Source organism: Lonchura striata, chromosome 27 (genome assembly GCF_046129695.1).
Source record: "Lonchura striata isolate bLonStr1 chromosome 27, bLonStr1.mat, whole genome shotgun sequence".
Classification (NCBI taxonomy): Eukaryota; Metazoa; Chordata; class Aves; order Passeriformes; family Estrildidae; genus Lonchura; species Lonchura striata.
The window spans coordinates 5,245,020-5,264,206 of NC_134629.1; the positions used below are offsets into that span (position 1 = coordinate 5,245,020).

A 19,187-nucleotide genomic window follows, 5' to 3' on the forward strand; every position below is an offset into this window, starting at 1 on the left:
GAGGAGCCTGCGGAGAGCGCCGGGATGATGCCCGCGGAGCGGCGCCCGGTTCTCCCGGGAGAATCGCCCCGCCGCGCCGGGAGCTGTGGGCTCCAGCCGCGGGTGTTCGCGTCCCGTGAGTCGCGGCACGGCCAGGAGGAGATGCCCGGGATTCCCCGGGGATGCTGCCGATCCCATCCCGATCCCGACCGGAGCTCCCGGTGCCAGCCCACCAGCAGGAATCTCCGCACGGACACCCACCCCAGCTTCGGGATTGATTTGGGATGGAACTCGCCCAAGACCAAAGGAAAAGAGCTTTTTTTGGTTGGGTTTTCTTTTTGCCAGACTCACCCCCTGATCACCCCCCAAAATTCCCTAAAGTTTAGAAAAAGCACCGGATGGTCCAAGAATTCCCAGTCCGTCACAGATGCCAGACTGGGAATGAGCCTCCCTGGGGCTTTCTTAATCCCAAAAAGTCCCAAATAACCCATGGCAATACTTGAGATTTGGGGAAACTTGCAGCTCCACGTTGGATAAGGGAATTTTTAGACCCGATTCCCATTGGGAAACTTCCAGGATGGACCTGGATGCTCTGCAGCCCTTCGGGGGTTGGGTTTTGGGTGGGATTTGGATCCAGCCCAGGGATCCTCCCTGTCCCCTCCAGAAGGGAACATTTGGGTCCCAAAAGGCAGAATAGGAATTCCCAACCCATGCACCAGCTCGGGGTGAAATCCAGGGTTTTTAGGGTTTTTTGGAAGGAAAAGTGAGGAATCCTGGTGGTAGACGGGGAAGAGCAGGAAGGAAGGAATTGATCAATCCCAATGCCAGGAGGAGCAGAAGTGGAAACCCCCCCCACTGCCTTTCCAGCTCTCTAATATTGCTGAAAGTCCTCAAATTATTCCCTGAAACCACATTTCCATGGAAAATTAGAGCTGGAGTCTGGGTGGGATCCCAACACCTGAGCAAGGATCCTTCCCCAATGGATCTGTCAGGATGGCATTCCTAATCCTCACATAAAAACCCAAATTATTCCAAATAATCCTTTCCATGATGTAAAGAAACTCCTGGAAGAATCAGAACGAAGAAAAAAAAAAAAAACAAAAAAACCCACCAAAACCAAAAAACCAAATAAATAAAATTATCAAGTTTCCAATTTTTTCCATCTTTAAATTAAACGGATTTTGAAGTTAGGAAGGAAAAACAGGCTCAAAAATTCCTGCTTGCATTCCCTGACTTCCAGCACCCATTTTGCTGTTGAAGATAAGAAGATTCCCATCAAAATCCAGAGCCAAAAATGGATTCTCTGGATGGTTTTAAGGAATCAAAAGCAGAGATCCAGGAAATTCTGGGGTGAGAGAAGGGTGGGAATGATCCATGAGCAGCCCAGGTAGAACCCACCCAGAAAGGCTCTGGGAGCACCAATGAATCCAGGTGTTATTCCAGGGCAAGAATTAGCCAAAAAAATGGGATTTTGGGATGATCACCAGGAAGATTTGGGCAGTCTGGACCCCTTGAATAGGATTTGGCTCAGTAGCTGAAAGATCCATGGATTTCCCAGGGATCCGAGTCCATCCCAGGTCACTGCTCACACTCCCAACACTCAGCTCTGGGTTTTAGGATGAAAGGTGGAAAAATTGGGTTCTTCAGGGAAATCTGGGGCACAGCTCCCACAGAGCTCCCAGCATTTCTGCAACATTTTGAGATGAGGAATGAAAAGTGGGTTCAAATGTTGAGGGAGGCATCATGGGAACTGGGGAATTACAAGGGTTAAACCTCACCAAAAGGAGTTAAACTAAAAATACTTTTTTTTTTTTTTTCCCCCACGTTCTGGAATCACTTCTGGAGCAAGAAAGGGATCAGGAGAGTTTAGGATTCCTGGAACAGAGGAGCTGATCTGGAAAACCTCCTGGCTGAAAGAGCTGGGGGGACAGAAAGGTGACCCCAAAAAAAGCCCTCAGGCCCTGTGTCCATCCTGGAACTGGGAGATCAAGGTGGGTCCATGAACGATCAAGGTGGGTCCATGAACACCTGGCTCCAGAGGCCCAGGAGATGAAGGGGACACTGGGAGGGGGCCAGGCTCTCCCCAGAGGTGACCCCCCCCATGTGTGACCTCCCCATCATCATCATCACCAGCAGCTTCTCGAGGACCCCCCAGCACAACCCCCGTGCCCCCCATGAGGTCCCCAAGGCCACTTTAAGGACCTCCAGTGCCCCGCCACAGCACAGCAGAGGGGACACCCCACCTGCCAGGACCCCCCAAAAGCCCCTCCCCAAATATCAGGGGGAGCCCTACAGAGCCCCCACAGGCCCCCAAAGCAGGGGGAGCTGTAAGGAACCCCCCCATCCTCTATAGGAGCCCATCCCCTATAGCCACCCCCATCCCCTATAGCTTCCCATGTGTTCCCAGCAGGGGCAGCCCCATATTTGATGCAGCCCCCCCATTTCCTATAGATCGCAGTTACAAAGACCCCCCCCCTCATTCCCTACACCCCCCCATCCCTCACAGCCCCCCTAATCCATCATAAACCCCCCATCCCTCACAGCCCCCCTAATCCCTCACAAACCCCCCATCCCTCACAAATCCCCCCCATCCCTCACAGCCCCCCTAATCCATCATAAACCCCCCCCATCCCTCAGAGCCCCCCAAATCCCTCACAAACCCCCCCATCCCTCACAAACCCCCCATCCCTCAGAGCCCCCCAATCCCTCACAAATCCCCCCCATCTCTCACAGGCCCCCCATCCCTCACAGCCCTCCCCGCCCCCCGCAGGCGGGGCCGCCCCCCCCGCCCTCCTTCCAGCCCCCGAGGCCTGACCCTGCCGCCCTTCCCCCGCCACTCACCGGTGCCCGGGGGGGTTTCGGGGTGCCGGGGGCGCTGGGGGGGCCCCGGGGCCGCTCCCGGGGGTTCCGGGGCCGCTCCCGCCCCGCCGCGCGCGCCGACAACAATGGGGCCGCGGCCGCTGCACCGCCGCCTTTATACCGCCCCGCGTCACGTGAAGCCCCCGCGGGGCACCATGGGAAACCGAGTCCCCTGGGGACGCGGGGCCGTGCTGGCGCGGGGTGTGATGGGAAACGTAGTCCGGAAGTGCGGAAGATGGCGGCTGAGGGGGTCGCGGGCTGGCGGAGGGTTCGGGTCGGAAAGGAGCGCAGAGATCATCCGCTCCCAGCACGGACACCCCGCACTGTCCCAGGCTGCTCCAGCCCCGTCCAGCCTGGCCCTGGGCACTGCAGGGACCCAGGGGCCGCCCCAGCTGCCCTGGGAAATCCATCCCAGCCCCTGCCCACCCTGACGGGAGGAATTCCTGCCCCGTCTCCCATCCATCCCTGCCCCTGGCACCAGCAATCCATTCCCTGGCTCTGGGGAGCATTTATTATGTTTAATACTGTAAAGCAAAAAGGAAATTTTAGCTGTATTAACCATAACAATGCCTTATGTTCCTTCAAGAATAGTCTTTTGGCTTTAGGTTTGCAATCCCCCCTGCTATCTTCATCTGCTTGATCTGAACTTTTGGAGTCAAATTATCCTAAATAAAGATTTTTGACTAATGGAATGGACTTGATATTCCTGCTGTCATGGATAAGTGAGAAATTAGAAGGCTGCATGACTGCAGCTCTCATACCATGTCTAAAGGAGAAGACAGTAGGGACTGAGTTAAGCAAATTTAGTAGCTATACTTGAATTATGCAAGCTGCAAATCAGTAATAAATTGAACTGGCATTACCGTCCCTCCATCCTTGTTCCCGCTCCCTCCGCAGCTCTCCTGGAGCCCCTTCAGGCCCTGGCGGGGCTCTGAGCTCTCCCTGCAGTGAGGTGAGCCCCCCCAGCTCTCCCAGCCCGGCTCCAGAGGGGCTCCAGCCCTGCAGCAGCTCCGAGGCTCCTCGGGGCTCTCTCCAGCAGCTCCTCGTGTCCCTGTGCGGGCCCAGGGCTGGAGCAGCTCTGCAGGTGGGGTCTCACCTGGGCACAGGGGCAGAGGGCACAGCCGCCCTCCCTCTGCCCACGCTGGGCTCAGCCCAGCTCGGGGGGCAGCTGCTGCCCACCCAGGGTGTGTCCAACGCCCTCAAATCCTTCCCCGTGGGGTTCCCCCACCCTCCCAAGCCCTTCTCCCATCCCTTCCTGGCCCAGCTGGGTTTTTGGGATGGTGCAAAACTCGGCTGTGCTGAGCTCCCTGAGGTTCCCACGGCCCCACGTCTCCAGCCCGGCCTTGGGGTGCCAACAGCGGGATGGAGCCCTGGCAGGGACACCTGAGTGGGGACACTGGGATGGGACACGGAGATGTGACATCAGCGTGAGGCTGGGGACATGGAAATGGGGGCACTGGGATGGGGACATCCAGATGGGACACAGGGATGGGGACACTGGGATGGGACATTGGGATGGGACACCAGGATGGGACATTGGGATGAAGCTGGGGACACGAAAATGGGGACACTGGGATTGGACATTGGGATGGGACACCAGGATGGGACATTGGGATGAAGCTGGGGACATGGAAATGGGGACACTGGGATGGGGACACTGGGATTGGACATTGGGATGGGACACCAGGATGGGACATTGGGATGGGGCTGGGGACATGAAAATGGGGAACTGGGGACATCCAGATGGGACACAGGGATGGGGACACTGGGATGGGACACGGGGATGTGACATTGGCGTGAGGCTGGGGACATGGAAATGGGGACACTGGGATGGGGACACCAGGATGGGACACAGGGATTTGGGACACTGGGATGGGACACCAGGGAAGATGAGCACCAGGATGGTCACTGGGGTTGGGACATTTTGATGGGACACCAGGATGGGACATTGGGATGGGGACACTGGGATGGGACATTGGGGTTGCCAGCTCCAGGATGGTTACTGGGGTTGGGACATTGGGATGGGACAGATTTGGGACATCAGGCTTGAACAGAGACACTCGGGTGCAACATCCCCATGGGATGCCAGGCTGGGACATTGGGATGGGACACCAGGATGGGTCACTGGGGTTGGGACATTGGGGTGGGACATTGTGGTGGGACATTGGGATGGGACACCAGGATGGGTCACTGGGGTTGGGACATTGGGATGGGACATTGTGGTGGGACACCAGGGAAGGGGAGCACCTTGTCCCTGGGTGTCCTTGTCCCTGGGTGTCCCTGTCCCCGGGTGTTCCTGTCCCCGGGTGTCCCTGTCCCTGGGTGTCCCTGTCCCTGGGTGTCCTTGTCCCCAGGTGTCCCTGTCCCCAGGTGTCCCTGTCCCTCAGTGTCCCTGTCCCCGGGTGTCCTTGTCCCCAGGTGTCCCTGTCCCTCAGTGTCCTTGTCCCTGGGTGTCCTTGTCCCCGGGTGTCCTTGTCCCCGGGTGTCCCTGTCCCTGGGTGTCCATCATGGCCCATGTCCTTGTCCTTGTCCCTGTCCTGCCGTGTCCTTGTCCTCCACGTGTCCACTGTGGGTCCCAGTCCCTGCATGTCCCCACCCGTGTTCCTGCCATGCTCCTGTCACCAGTGTGTCCATGGCCACATCCTGGAGTGTCCCTGTCCCTGCTGTGTCCCTGTCCCTGCTCTGCCTTGTCCCGTCCCTGTCCCTGTCCCTGTTCCATCCCTGTCCCTGTCCCAGCCCTGTCCCTATCCCATCCCTGTTCCCGTCCCTGTCCCAGCCCTGTCCCTGTCCCTGTCCTCATCCCTGTCCCTGTCCCCATCCCTGTCCCTGTCCCTGTCCCTGTCCCTGTCCCTGTCCCTGTGCCTGTCCTGTCCCTGTCCCCAGCCCTGTCCCTGTCCCTGTCCCTGTCCCTGTCCCTGTCCCTGTCCCCAGCCCTGTCCCTGTCCCTGTCCCTGTCCCTGTCCCTGTCCTGTCCCTGTCCAGTCCCTGTCCCCATCCCTGTCCCTGTCCCTGTCCCTGTCCCTGTCCCTGTCCCTGTCCCTGTCCCTGTCCCTGTGCCTGTCCTGTCCCTGTCCCCAGCCCTGTCCCTGTCCCTGTCCCTTTCCCTGTCCCAGCCCTGTCCCTGTCCAGTCCCTGTCCCGTCCCTGTCCCTGTCCCTGTCCTGTCCCTGTCCAGTCCCTGTCCCATCCCTGTCCCTGCCGTGTCCTGCCAGGTCAGGATGGACCCTGGAGGGGGCTGGGTGGGGGATGGGGTCCAAAGACATTCCTGATGAAATCCCCCCCCCCCACCAAAGGCCATGCCCGGGGGAGCCACGCCCACTGACCACGCCCAATGACCACACCCACTGACCACGCCCACTGACCACACCCACTGACCTCAACAAACGACCACGCCCACTGACCACACCCACTGACATAAAAAACTGACCACGCCCACTGACCTCACTCGCTGACCACACCCCATTGACCACACCCACTGACCACACCCAATGATCACGCCCACTGACCACACCCAGCCATCTCACACACTGACCACACCCACTGACCACGCCCAATGACCACACCCAATGACTGCACCCACTGACCTCAACAACTGACCACACCCACTGACCACTCCCACAGACCACACCCACTGATCACAAGTGACCACGCCCACTGACCTCACTCGCTGACCACACCCCACTGACCACACCCACTGACCACACCCAGCCATCTCACACACTGACCACACCCACTGACCTCAACAACTGACCACGCCTATTGACCACACCCACTGACCACACCCATTGACCCCACTGACCACACCCACTGACCACGCCCACTGACCACACCCATTGACCCCACTGACCACACCCACTGACCACACCCACTGACCACACCCCCACTCTCCACAGCCCCCCCCGCACCCCTCAGCCCCCCCAGTGGGTGGGGCCTGAGCCCCTCCCCACCCCCATTTTTGGAAGAAAGAGGCCGATTTCGGGCTGGATAAAATCTCACCATCCATTGGGTAGAAAAGGGCGGGGGGGGCAGCCCCTCCCCCAGCCCCTCCCCCACCCCCTCGGGGGTCCGGGGGGGAGGGGCCGAGACTTGGCACAAAAATCCTGGCGGCAGCGCGGGGGAGGGGCCGGGCGGTAGAAAACCGAGTGGGGGGCAAGGGGGGCACCCGGGCAACCTCCCCCCCAAAGTACAAAAGAGCTAAAAACGCCGCGGGGGGCGGGGGGCGGCGGGGACCCCGAGGTGGCCCTGGGGGTGGCACTGGGTGGTGGCCCACGGGGGTGGCCCGTGGGGTGGCCACGGGTGGGGGGGTGTCCCATGGGTGGCCAGCGGTGGTGGCACACGGGAGGGTGACCCTTGGGCCGGACCGCGGCGGCAGTGGCCCCGGAGCTGGCCACGCCGGGGGTGGCCCCGTGTCACGCCGGTGTCCCCGTGGGCACCCCGGGGGCGGCCGGCGGTGGCGGCCCGGGGGTGGCCCAAAGGGGCACCACCCCAGGGGTGCCCCGGGATGGTGGCCCTGGGGGTGGCCAGCAATGAGGTGGCCCACAGGAGGTGGCCCGCGGGGGTCAGTGGCCCTGGGGGTAGTGGCCCTGTGTCACCGCGGTGACAGTGGCCCCGCCAGTGCCACCCCGGGGGTGGCATCGCCCCGGTGTCAGCAGCCCCGTGGCACCCCGGGGCTGGCTGGCAGAGCCCAGGGCTGGCACCCGGGGCCGGTGGCCACCCCCAGTCACGGGTGGCCACCCCCATCGCCGGTGGCCACCCCTAGGTGCCAGTGGCCACCCCTAGGTGCCAGTGGCCACCCCCATCGCCGGTGGCCACCCCTAGGTGCCAGTGGCCATCCCCAGTCACCGGTGGCCACCCCTAGGTGTTGGTGACCACCCCCAGTCACCGGTGGCCACCCCCAGACACCGGTGGCCACCCCTAGGTGCTGGTGACCACTCCCAGTCGCCGGTGGCCACTCCCAGTCATGGGTGGCCATCCCCAGACACCGGTGGCCACCCCCAGGCGTTGGTGGCCATCCCCAGTCACCGGTGGCCACCCCTAGGTGCCAGTGGCCACCCCCAGGCGTTGGTGGCCACCCCTAGGTGCCAGTGGCCATCCCCAGTCACCGGTGGCCACCCCTAGGTGCCAGTGGCCACCCCCAGTCACCGGTGGCCACCCCCCGTCACCCGTGGCCACCCCTAGGTGCCAGTGGCCATCCCCAGTCACCGGTGGCCACCCCTAGGTGCCAGTGGCCACCCCCAGGCGTTGGTGGCCACCCCTAGGTGCCAGTGGCCACCCCCAGTCACCGGTGGCCACCCCTAGGTGCCAGTGGCCACCCCCAGGCGTTGGTGGCCACCCCCAGGTGCCGGTGGCCACCCCCAGTCACCGGTGGCCATCCCCGTCGCCGGTGGGCACCGCTAGTCGCCGGCCATGCACTTGAAGCGGTTCTTGAAGAAGAAGAGGCGCTGCTTGAGGCGCAGGCTGTCGTCGCGCGCCGCCGGGTACCGGTACCGGTTGTACTGGCGCTCGCCCTCCGAGCGCCGCCACGGCAGCGCCAGCTTGGACGCGTGGTCCACCACCACGTCCTCGCACGAGCCCACGTGCAGCACGCCCAGCCCGTCGATGAAGAACTCTGGGGGGGCAGAGGGACACCCCCAAACGGGCTCAGAGCCGCCCCGGGGTCCCCCGCGCTGACTCTGATCTCGTGGGCCCACGGGGGGAGACCCCGGGGTCCCCCCTGATCTCTGACCCGCTGAACCGGGGGGACCCCAGTGTCCCTCCTTATCTCTGACCCCATTGTGGGGGACCCCGGGGTCCCCCCTGATCTCTGACCCCTTGAATTGGGGGGACCCCAGTGTTCCCCCTTATCTCTGACCGCCTGAACCGGGGGGACCCCGGTGTCCCCCCCGATCTCTGACCCCCTGAACTGGGGGGAATCCGGCATCCCCCCTTATCTCTGACCCCAGTGTGGGGGACCCCAGTGTTCCCCCTTATCTCTGACCCCCTGAACTGGGGGGACCCCAGTGTCCCCCCTTATCTCTGACCCCAATGTGGGGGACCCCAGTGTTCCCCTTATCTCTGACCCCCTGAACTGCGGGGATCCCAGCACCCCCCTTATCTCTGACCCCAGTGTGGGGGACCCCAGCACCCCCCTTATCTCTGACCCCCTGAATTGGGGGGAATCTGGCGCCCTGGGGACCCCCAGACCACCCTCCCCCCTCAGCCCCGGCTCCCCTCATCCCTCAGATCCCTCAGGAATCTGGGAACCCCCGGGACCCTCCTGCTCAGGGACCCCCTTAGGCTGACCCCCCAGACCTCGGGCAACCCCAGGACCCTCCTGTGGGACCCCCCAGACCCCCAGGACCCTCCGTGGGCTCCCCAGCCCCTCAGAACCCTCCCGTGGGACCCCCAGGACCTCCCAGCCCCCCCAGGACCCTCCCGTGGGACCCTCAGGACCCCCCGTGGGTTCCCCAGGACCCCCTGTGGTACCCCCAGGACCCCCCCGTGGGCTCCCCAACCCTCCCGTGGGCTCCCCATCCCCCCAGGACCCTCCCGTGGGCTCCCCATCCCCCCCAGGACCCTCCCGTGGGCTCCCCAGGACCCCCTGTGGGACCCTCAGGACCCCCCGTGGGTTCCCCAGGACCCCCTGTGGGACCCCCAGGACCCTCCCGTGGGCTCCCCATCCCCCCAGGACCCTCCCGTGGGCTCCCCAGCCCCCCAGGACCCTCCCGTGGGCTCCCCAGGACCCTCCCGTGGGCTCCCCAGCCCCCCAGGACCCTCCCGTGGGCTCCCCATCCCCCCCAGGACCCTCCCGTGGGTTCCCCAGGACCCCCCGTGGGACCCCCAGGACCCTCCCGTGGGCTCCCCAGCCCTCCCGGTGCCCGGTTCTCACCCAGGTGAGCCACGCGGCGCAGGCGGGGGTCGAAGCCCACCTGCCGCACCTTGTCGGTGCGGGCCAGGAAGAAGTTGACGACGCCGTCGGTGACGACGCAGGCGGGGAAACCGGCGAGGCGGTGGTGGAAGCCGGGCCGGGTCCGCAGGCAGTCGCCGCCCGCGCCGCCGCCGCGCACGCTCAGCCGCTGCCGGTACGTGGTGGTGTAGCCGGTGATCTCCCGCACCGCGCCGCCCACCTGCGGGCACGGCGGGGCTGGGGGCGGCACCGGCACCCCGGGACCGCCGCGACCCCCGGGACCGCCCACCGGTGAGACGGGACGGGACGGGACGGGACGGGACGGGACGGGGTGGGATGGGATGGGATGGGATGGGATGGCATGGCATGGCATGGGATGGGATGGCATGGCATGGGATGGCATGGGATGGGATGGCATGGGATGGCATGGGATGGCATGGCATGGCATGGGATGGCATGGGATGGCATGGCATGGGATGGCATGGCATGGCATGGGATGGCATGGGATGGCATGGCATGGCATGGGATGGGATGGGATGGGATGGGATGGGATGGGATGGGATGGGATGGGATGGGATGGGATGGGATGGGATGGGATGGGATGGGATGGCATGGGATGGGATGGGATGGCATGGCATGGCATGGCATGGCATGGCATGGCATGGCATGGCATGGCATGGCATGGCATGGCATGGCATGGCATGGCATGGCATGGCATGGCATGGGATGGCATGGCATGGGATGGCATGGGATGGCATGGGATGGGGATCAGGATTGGGAAGGGATTGGGATCAGGATTGGGTGGGATTGGGATGGCATTGGGACTGGGATGGGATGGGGCCACTGTGCTGGGGCTGTGCCAGCACCTGGGCACCGGGACCCTCCGAGTCCCCACCTGGGCTCCAGGACCCTGCCAGCATCGCCCACCTGGGCACTGGGACCCTCTGAACCCCCACCTGGGCACCGAGACCCCCCGAGCTCCCACCTGGGCTCCAGGACCCTGCCAGCATTGCCCACCTGGGCACCAGGACTTCGCACCTGGGCACCAAGACCCCCCAAGCTCCAACCTGGGCACTGGGACCCCCCGAGCCCCCACCTGGGCACCGGGACCCTCATGGCCCTGCCAGCATCGCCCACCGGAACTGCCGCGGGGGGACGGGGGTATCCCCAGGGTGCCACCCACCCGAGACCCCCGGGACCCCCAGCATCGCCCACCGGGGCACGGGGAGCACCGGGACACCCCAGCCCTGGGCAGGGGCACCGGGAGCGGCGCTCCCGGAGCACGGGGACCCCCCGGCCGCCCGCTGCCAGCTCCGGGCTGCTCCTGCCCGGGGGCACGCTGGCCAAGCCCTGCCCCCCACGTGCCCTGCTGGTGCCCCCCACGCCCCCTCGAGACCCCCACGCCCGGTCCAGGTCCGGCACTGGGCACGGGAACCAGGGGCACCCCCAGACCACAGGAACCTGCCCCCCGTGCCCCTGCGGCCCCCAGTGCCCTCCTGTGCCCCCACAGCCCCCCACAGCCCCCCATGCCCCCCACAGCCCCCCACAGCCCCCCATGCGTCCTGCGGCCCCCCCAGTGCCCACATGCAGCCCCCCCCATGCCCCCAGTGCCCCCAGTGCAGATCCCCGTGCCCCCTGTACCCTCCTGTGCCCCCACAGCCCCCGAGTCCCCCGTGCCCCCGCATCCCCCGTGCCCCCCGCGCCCCCCGTGCCCCCCGCGCCCCCCGTGCCCCCCGCTCCCCCGTGCCCCCCGCGCCCCCGCAGCCCCGTGCCCGCACCAGGTCCAGGCTGGTTCTCTCCAGCACATCCACCAGCTTCTCCAGCCGCGTGCGGGGCGTGAAGATGAAGTCGTCGTCCACCCACAGCACGTACTTGGTCGTCACCTGCGACACCGCCAGGTTCCTCCCGGCGAACCAGCCCTGCGGCGGGGGCAGCGCGGACCCTCGGCCACCGCACCCATGGGTGCCCCCGGGTGCCTGCCCCCATGGCCCCCAGAGAGCCCCGTGCCCCCCAGCCCCGGGCACCGGCGGCTCTTCCGGGCCCCGTGTCCCCTTCTCTGGGAACCACAGCCCTGGCAGACCCCCTGAGCCCCCCGTGCCCCCCGAGCCCCCCTCTAGGGTCCTTGTCACCCCCCGTGTCCCTGCCCATGGCTCTGCCAACCCCATGTCCCCTGTCTGGTGTCCCTGCCACCCCCGTGTCCCCTGCCTGGGGTCCGTGCCATCCCCCGTGTCCCCTGCCCGGGGTCTGTGCCAGCACCATGCCCCTTCTCTGGGGTCCCCACCACCCCATGCCCCCTGCCCGGGGTCTGTGCCATCCCCTGTGTCCTCTGCCTGAGGTCCCTGTCTGGGGTCCCTGCCACTCCCGTGTCCCCTGCCCGGGTCCGTGCCACCACCTGTATCCCCTCTCTGGGGTCCCTGCCGCCCTCCGTGTCCCTGCCTGTGGCTCTGCCACCCCCATGTCCCCTGCCCGGGGTCCGTGCCAGCACCGTGTCCCTTCTCTGGGGTCCCTGCCACCCCCGTGTCCCTGCCCGGGTCCCTGCCCCCCCCGTGTCCCTGCCACCCCCGTGTCCCTGCCCGTGTCCCCGCCACCCCGGTGCCCACCTTGCCGAAGGGCATGAGGTAGTGCTCCAGGTGGGGCCCCGCCAGCGGCTCGGGGCGCTGGCTGTCGTCGGCCACCACGATGGTGACGGAGGGGTAGAAGCGGCGGATGCTGGCGATCAGCGCCCGCAGCTTGTCGTAGCGCAGGAACGTCTTGGTGGCCACGGTCACCAGCGCCGAGATGTTGTACCCTGGGGGGACGGGGGGCACTGGGAGTGCTGGGAGCGCGGGGAGCCTGAACTGGGAGCGCTGGGAGCCTGAACTGGGAGTGCTGGGAGCACTGGGAGCGCTGGGAGCCTGAACTGGGAGGGCTGGGAGCGCTGGGAGCCTGAACTGGGAGCGCTGGGAGCACTGGGAGCGCTGGGAGCCTGAACTGGGAGGGCTGGGAGTCTGTACTGGGAGTGCTGGGAGCACTGGGAGCCTGAACTGGGAGTGCTGGGAGTCTGTACTGGGAGTGCTGGGAGCGCTGGGAGCCTGAACTGGGAGTGCTGGGAGCTCTGAGAGTCTGGCACTGGGAGCACTGGGAACACCCACACGGAGAGCACTGGGACTGTCCCAAGGAGCAGGACTGGGGACACTGGGGGACACTGGGGACACTGGGGACACTGGGAGCACTGGGAGTGCCGGGGACATTGGGAACACTGGGGACCCCGGGGACACTGGGGACACTGGGGACACCGGGGACATTTGGGACACTGGGGACACCAGGGACACTGGGGACACTGGGGACACCGGGGACATTTGGGACACTGGGGACACTGGGGACACCGGGAGCGCCGGGGCCCGGGCCGGGCCGGTGTCGGGCCGCCGGCCGGTGCTCACCCCCGTCCCCGCCGCTGTCCCTGTCGCTGTCCCTGTCCCTGTCGCTGTCACTGTCGTCGTCGCCGTCGCCGTCCCCGGCGGGGCCCGGGCCGTACAGGCGGGGCGTGGGCGGGTGGCGGATGCGGATGGCGAAGGCGGCGGAGTGGCCGTCGGTGGAGAACTGCACTGCAGGGCGAGGGGCGGCTGGGCACGGGGCACGGGGAAGGGGGCACGGGGGCACGGGGGGCACGGGGGGCACGGGGGGCACGGGGAGAACGGGGGGAACGGGGGAACGGGGAACGACGGGGCCGTTGGGGATACCCCGAGTGTTCTAAGGACACCCCGAGTGTCCCTGCGGGCATTGGGGATCCAGGGGTGTCCCTGTGGGAATCGGGGACACCTCGAGTGTCCCTGTGGGCATCGGGGATCCCACGAGTGTCCCTGCGGGCACTGGGGATCCAGGGGTGTCCCTGTGGGAAGTGGGGACCCCACGAGTGTCCCTGCGGGCAGTGGGGATCCGGGGCTCCCGGTGGGAACCGGGCATCCAGGAGGGATCGGGGGGTGCTGGAGCTCCCACGGGTGAGCCGCGGTCCCGGGGGGCTCTGGGGTTCCCAGGAGCGCGGGGTGGGGTCTGGGGGAGCCGGGGCCGCCGCAGTCAGCCCCCCGCCCGGTACGCACGGATGTCGGCGGTGTCGGGGTGGAAGTGGGTGTTGGTGTAGGTGACGAACTGCAGCTGCCGGTTCAGGTGGTCCAGCCGCGCGGCGGCCACGGAGAGCTGCGGCCGGCCCTCCCCCCGCAGCGCCACGCCCTCCACCTCGGCCGCCACCGCCAGCGTCCCCAGCGACGCCGTCAGGTTCACCTGGGCCGGCACGTCAGGGGGGCCCGGCCCGGACCCCAAAACCGGGCAGGGGGCGCATGGGGGGCAGGGGGCGCGCCCAGCCCGCCCCGGCCGCTCCACGGCCCCGCCCCGCCCTCAGCCCCGCCCACCGAGCGGACAGGCCACGCCCACCACACAGCACCGCCCAGCACTTAGCCCCGCCCACAGAGCGGTCAGGCCACGCCCACCCCATATACACGTCCATAGACCTGATGGGCCACGCCCACCCCTTAGCCCCGCCCACGGACCTGAGAGGTCCCGCCCACCACTTAGCCCCGCCCACAGAGCGGACAGGCCCCGCCCACCCCATAGCACCGCCCACTGATGGGACAGCCCACTGCCCATCCCTCCACTGCCATTCCCACCTCATAGACACGCCCATAGATTGGACAGGCCCCGCCCACTCCACTCAATTGTCCCGCCCACGCCATAGCCCCGCCCACAGGCCAGAAGGCCACGCCCACCCGATAGCCACGCCCACAGATTGAACACGCCCCTCCCAGTCCACTCCAATTGCCACGCCACCCCATGGCCACGCCCACTGGCCGAGCAGGCCCCGCCCATTCCGCTCGAGCCCCGCCCTCACCTGGTACCTGCTCCTGGGCGGCGCCTGCAGGCTGAGCCCTGGGGGCGGGACAGGGGGGTGAGGGCAGAGACCCCCGCAGGGACCCCTGTCCCCCCGAGCCATCGGGACACCCCCTGCCCAGGGGCACCCCCTGTTCAGGACACCCCCTCCCCAGGGGCACCCCCTACCCAGGGCACCCCCTGCCCAGGGGCACCCCCTGTTCAAGGGCACCCCCTGCACAGAGACACCCCCTGCACAGAGACACCCCCTGCCCAGGGCACCCCCTCCCCAGGGGCACCCCCTCTCCAGGGCACCCCCTCCCCAGGGGCACCCCCTGCCCAGGGCACCCCCTCCCCAGGGGCACCCCCTCTCCAGGGCACCCCCTGCCCAGGGGCACCCCCTGCCCAGGGCACCCCCTGCCCAGGGCACTCCCTGTTCAAAGGCACCTCCTGCCCAGGACACCCCCTCCCCAGGGGCACCCCCTCCCCAGGGGCACCCCCTGCCCAGGGCACCCCCTGCCCAGGGCGCCCCCTGTTCAAGGGCACCCCCTGCCCAAGACACCCCCTGTTCAGGACACCCCCTCCCCAGGGGCACCCACCCCGTCCCCCCACAGGTGCCCCCCCACCCCCGTGCCTCCCCCAGCGCTCCCCACCCCCGTGTTTCCCCCATTCTGTGCCCCCCCCGTGCCCCCCGTGTGTTCCCCGCCCTGAGCCGGTGCCCCCCGCCCCCGTGCCCCCCGCCGCCGTGCCCCCGCGCCCCCTCACCGGGCACCAGCACCGTCTGCAGCGGCCGCACCTCCACCCCCTGCGCCGGGTACTCCAGCGGGGAGTTGGCCGGGACGATCAGCAGGCGGTCGGCGGGGGTCTGCACCCTGCGGGGGCACCGGCGCTTCAGCCGGGGGTCCCCGGGGAGCCCCCCCGTGCCAGCCCGGGGCACGCACCGCGCACCGGGCGCGGGGCCCCGCGGGCCGCCGCCGCGCTCACCGGCTCCGGTAGCTGCGGTACTCGCGCTCCCGCAGGCGCAGCTGCCGCGGCCGCTCCCCGGGCGCGAAGGCGCTGGCGAAGTCCAGCCCCGCCGGGCCGGGCCCGAAGAGCCTCCGGCGGAGCGGCAGCGCCAGCCCCGCCTCGGCCTCCGCCTCGCACGAGCAGCCGTTCCTGGGCAGCAGCCTGTGGCGACAGGGCCGTGACACCGACAGCGGCGGCGCCGGGACCCGCGAGCGGCGCCCCCGGCCCTGCCTGACCCGCGCGGCACGGCCCTGGCACTGGCCTGGCACCTCCTGGCACTGGCCTGGCACCTCCTGGCACCGCCCTGGCACATCCTATCCCTGCCTGACCCGCGCGGCACGGCCCTGGCACCGCCCTGGCACGGCCCTGGCATCACCCTGGCATCACCCTGGCATCACCCTGGCACCGCCCTGGCACCGCCCTGGCACCGCCCTGGCACCGCCCTGGCATCACCCTGGCATGGCCCTGGCACCACCCTGTCTCCTCCTGTCACTGCGTGTCCTCTCTTGGCACCGCCCTGGCACTGCCCGTCCCTGCCTGACCCGCGTGGCACCTCCCTGGCAGTGCCCTGGCACCACCCTGGCATCTCCTGTCCCTGCCTGGCCTGTATGGCACAACCCTGGCACTGCCCTGGCTCCTCCCTGGCACCTTCCTGTCCCCTCCTGTCACTGCGTGTCCTCTCTTGGCACCACCCTGGCACCACCCTGGCTCCTCCCTGGCACCGCCCTGGCACGGCCCTGGCACGGCCCTGGCACGGCCCTGGCCCCTGCTGCCACCCTCCATCACCACCCCACCGCCATCCACCACAACCCTGACCCACCCTGGCACCGCCTTTGTCACCCCCCTGCTGTCACCACCCTTCCCGGTGCCCCCACCCCCCGACCCTGGCCTGCCCCCATTTTTGGGTGCCCCCATTTTTGGGTGCCCCCACCCATGGGTGCCCCATGGGAGCCACAACCCCATCCTGGGGTGCACTCAGCCCGGAGTACCCCCACCCTTGGGTGCCCCCCCGCCATGCCCCATCCCCGGGGCTCCCAGGCCCCGACCCATGGGTGCCCCCACCTTTGGGTGCCCCCCACCTTTGGGTGCCCCCGCCCTCCCCCTGCCCCGTGCTTACTCCAAGACCTCCTCCTTGAGGCGGAAGGGCACGTGGGGGTAGGCGCGGGCGGGCGCGGGCAGAGGGGGTGGCAGCCGCGCGGGGGGGGGGCGGCGCAGGTCCACGCTGGGGGGGCCCTTGGGTGCCCAGAGGTGCAGGTAGAGCGCGGCCAGCGAGGCCGAGGCCACCAGCAGCAGGCACAGCGCCCGCTGCGCCCCCCGCATCCTGCCTGGGGGGCACGGGGGGCACGGCGTCACCCGGGGCGCGGGCCAGCCGGGGGGCAGTGCCCCCGGGAAACGCAGAGAAAACCAGTGGAACCCAGAGAAAACCAGTAAAACCCAGTACAACCCAGTGAAAACCAGAGAAACCCAGAGAAACCCAGAGAAACCCAGAGAAAAACAGTGAAACCCAGAGAAAACCAGTGGAACCCAGAGAAAACCAGTGGAACCCAGAGAAAACCAGTGAAAACCAGTACAACCCAGTGTGAACCAGTGAAACCCAGAGAAAACCAGTGGAACCCAGAGAAAACCAGTGGAACCCAGAGAAAACCAGTGGAACCCAGTACAACCCAGTGAAAACCAGAGAAAACCAGTGGAACCCAGAGAAAACCAGTGGAACCCAGAGAAAACCAGTAAAACCCAGTACAACCCAGTGAAAACCAGAGAAAACCAGTGGAACCCAGAGAAAACCAGTGGAACCCAGAGAAAACCAGTAAAACCCAGTACAACCCAGTGTGAACCAGTACAACCCAGTGAAACCCAGAGAAAACCAGTGAAAGCCAGAGAAACCCAGAGAAAACCAGTAAAACCCAGTACAACCCAGTGTGAACCAGTAAAACCCAGTGAAACCCAGTGCCCCCAGTGAAACCCAGCTCCTCCCAGTGCCCCCCAGTGCCCCCAGTACAAACCAGTGTCCCCAGTGCCTCCTGCTGCCATCCAGCATCCCCACTACAAACCAGTCCCCGCAGCACCTCCCAGTACAAACCAGTCCCAGTGACTCCCAGTACAAACCAGTGCCCGCAGCACCTCCCAGTACAAACCAGTCCCCGCAGCACCTCCCACTGCAAACCAGTGCCCGCAGCACCTCCCAGTGACTCCCAGTACAAACCAGTGCCCGCAGCACCTCCCAGTGACTCCCAGCACAAACCAGTGCCGCCAGTGCACTGCGCCCTCCCTCAGTCCTGCGCTGCCTCCAGCGTTTCCCAGCGCTCCCATCTCCCAGTTTCCCAGTTCAGCCCAGTCCCCCCCAGTTCCCTGCTCTGCTGTGCTCGCCCCCCATCCCTCCCCAGTGCCCCCAGTGCCCCCAGCACCTCCCAGTGCCGCCCAGTGTTCCCAGTGCCCCCAGTGCCCCCCAGTGCCCCCAGTGCCTCCCAGTGCCCCCAGTGCTCCCAGTGCCTCCCAGTGCTCCCAGTGCTCCCAGTGCCCCCAGTACTCCCAGTGCTCCCAGTGCCTCCCAGTGCTCCCAGTGCTCCCAGTGCCCCCAGTACTCCCAGTGCTCCCAGTGCCTCCCAGTGCTCCCAGTGCCTCCCAGTGCCTCCCAGTACTCCCAGTGCCCCCAGTACTCCCAGTGCTCCCAGTGCCCCCCAGTGCCCCCAGTGCCCCCAGTACTCCCAGTACTCCCAGTGCCTCCCAGCATTCCCAGTGCTCCCGGTGCTCCCGGTGTTCCCGGTGCTCACCTGGGGGTGGGCACAGGTCCCGGCGGGGGGGGCTCAGCCCACACTCATGGCTCTGCCCCCGCAGCACCGGCCTGGGGACACGGGGACAGCGTCGGGGCGGGCGGGACCCGCAGCGGCCCCGGATCCCCCGGTCCCGCCGCCTCCCGGTCCCGCCGCCCCGGACCCCCCGGGGGACCCCCGAGGATGAGGGGCTCGGGCTCAGGCGGGGCTGGGCGCGGGCGCCGCGGCGGGAGGGGCCGGGGCTGCCTTGGGGGGGCTCGGGGGGCTCGGGGGGCGTGGGGGATGCGGAGCGAGGGGGGCCGGGGGCGCAGCGGGCCGGGGATGCGGGGTGCCGGGGGGCCCGGGGGCGCGGGACGCGGGGAGCCGGGGGTGTTCGGGGGGAGAGCGGCGATGTCGCAGCCGCGGGGCGGTGGCAGGTGCCATCCCTCGCCGCGACGCGTCGCGACAAGAGCGGCCCCGGCCCTACCTGGCTCCGCTGGCGGATCCCGGCGCTCCGCGGCCGCAAGCGGCACCGGCACCGGAGCGGGCGGCGAGGGCGCCCCCGGCGGCCCCGGTGTGGAACGGCACCGCCGCAGCACCGGGAGGGGCGGGGCGAGGCTGCGGGGGGAGAGGCGGGGGGGGCGCAGAGCGCGGGGAGGGGCGGGCGGCGGCTGCCCCGCGGCTCGGGCCGGTCGGGGGGGCCGGGCCGGGATCAGCGGCCCCGGCGCGGCGGCCACAGGCCGCGCTTTGTGCCCACGCGTGGGGCGCACAACGGCCCCATTGAGCGGGGCGGGGGCGCGGGGGGGCCCGGCACGAGCTCTGCCGGGACCGGGAGGGGGCGGGCGCTCGGAGCGGCTGCGGAGCCGGGGG

At 67.5% G+C, this 19,187-nt stretch overlaps 1 protein-coding gene across 1 annotated transcript; it reads right to left on the minus strand.

Moving 5' to 3' along the window:
- Window positions 1–8,224: 8,224 nt before the first annotated feature.
- B4GALNT1 (beta-1,4-N-acetyl-galactosaminyltransferase 1) lies at window positions 8,225–18,871 on the minus strand. Its single transcript, XM_077788625.1, has 12 exons — window positions 18,805–18,871; window positions 18,339–18,409; window positions 16,685–16,892; window positions 15,547–15,729; window positions 15,328–15,434; window positions 14,585–14,622; window positions 13,800–13,980; window positions 13,143–13,307; window positions 12,324–12,511; window positions 11,502–11,642; window positions 9,706–9,943; window positions 8,225–8,445 (listed from the first exon to the last, which is right to left on the minus strand). The coding sequence occupies exons 3-12, from the start codon at window positions 16,885–16,887 to the stop codon at window positions 8,231–8,233; spliced, it is 1,659 nt and encodes a 552-aa protein (XP_077644751.1). The 5' UTR covers window positions 16,888–16,892; window positions 18,339–18,409; window positions 18,805–18,871; the 3' UTR covers window positions 8,225–8,230.
- Between the last annotated feature and the right edge of the window lie 316 nt (window positions 18,872–19,187).

Excerpts from the sequence above, each read along its gene's own strand:
- B4GALNT1 (XM_077788625.1), bottom strand. The coding sequence starts at position 16,887 with ATGCGGGGGGCGCAGCGGGCGCTGTGCCTGCTGCTGGTGGCCTCGGCC. Across the intron at positions 15,730-16,684 it reads CTCAAGGAGGAGGTCTTGGA|GCTGCTGCCCAGGAACGGCT; the intron begins GTAAGCACGGGG and ends CTGTCGCCACAG. Across the intron at positions 11,643-12,323 it reads ACCTCATGCCCTTCGGCAAG|GGCTGGTTCGCCGGGAGGAA; the intron begins GTGGGCACCGGG and ends CCCCCGCCGCAG.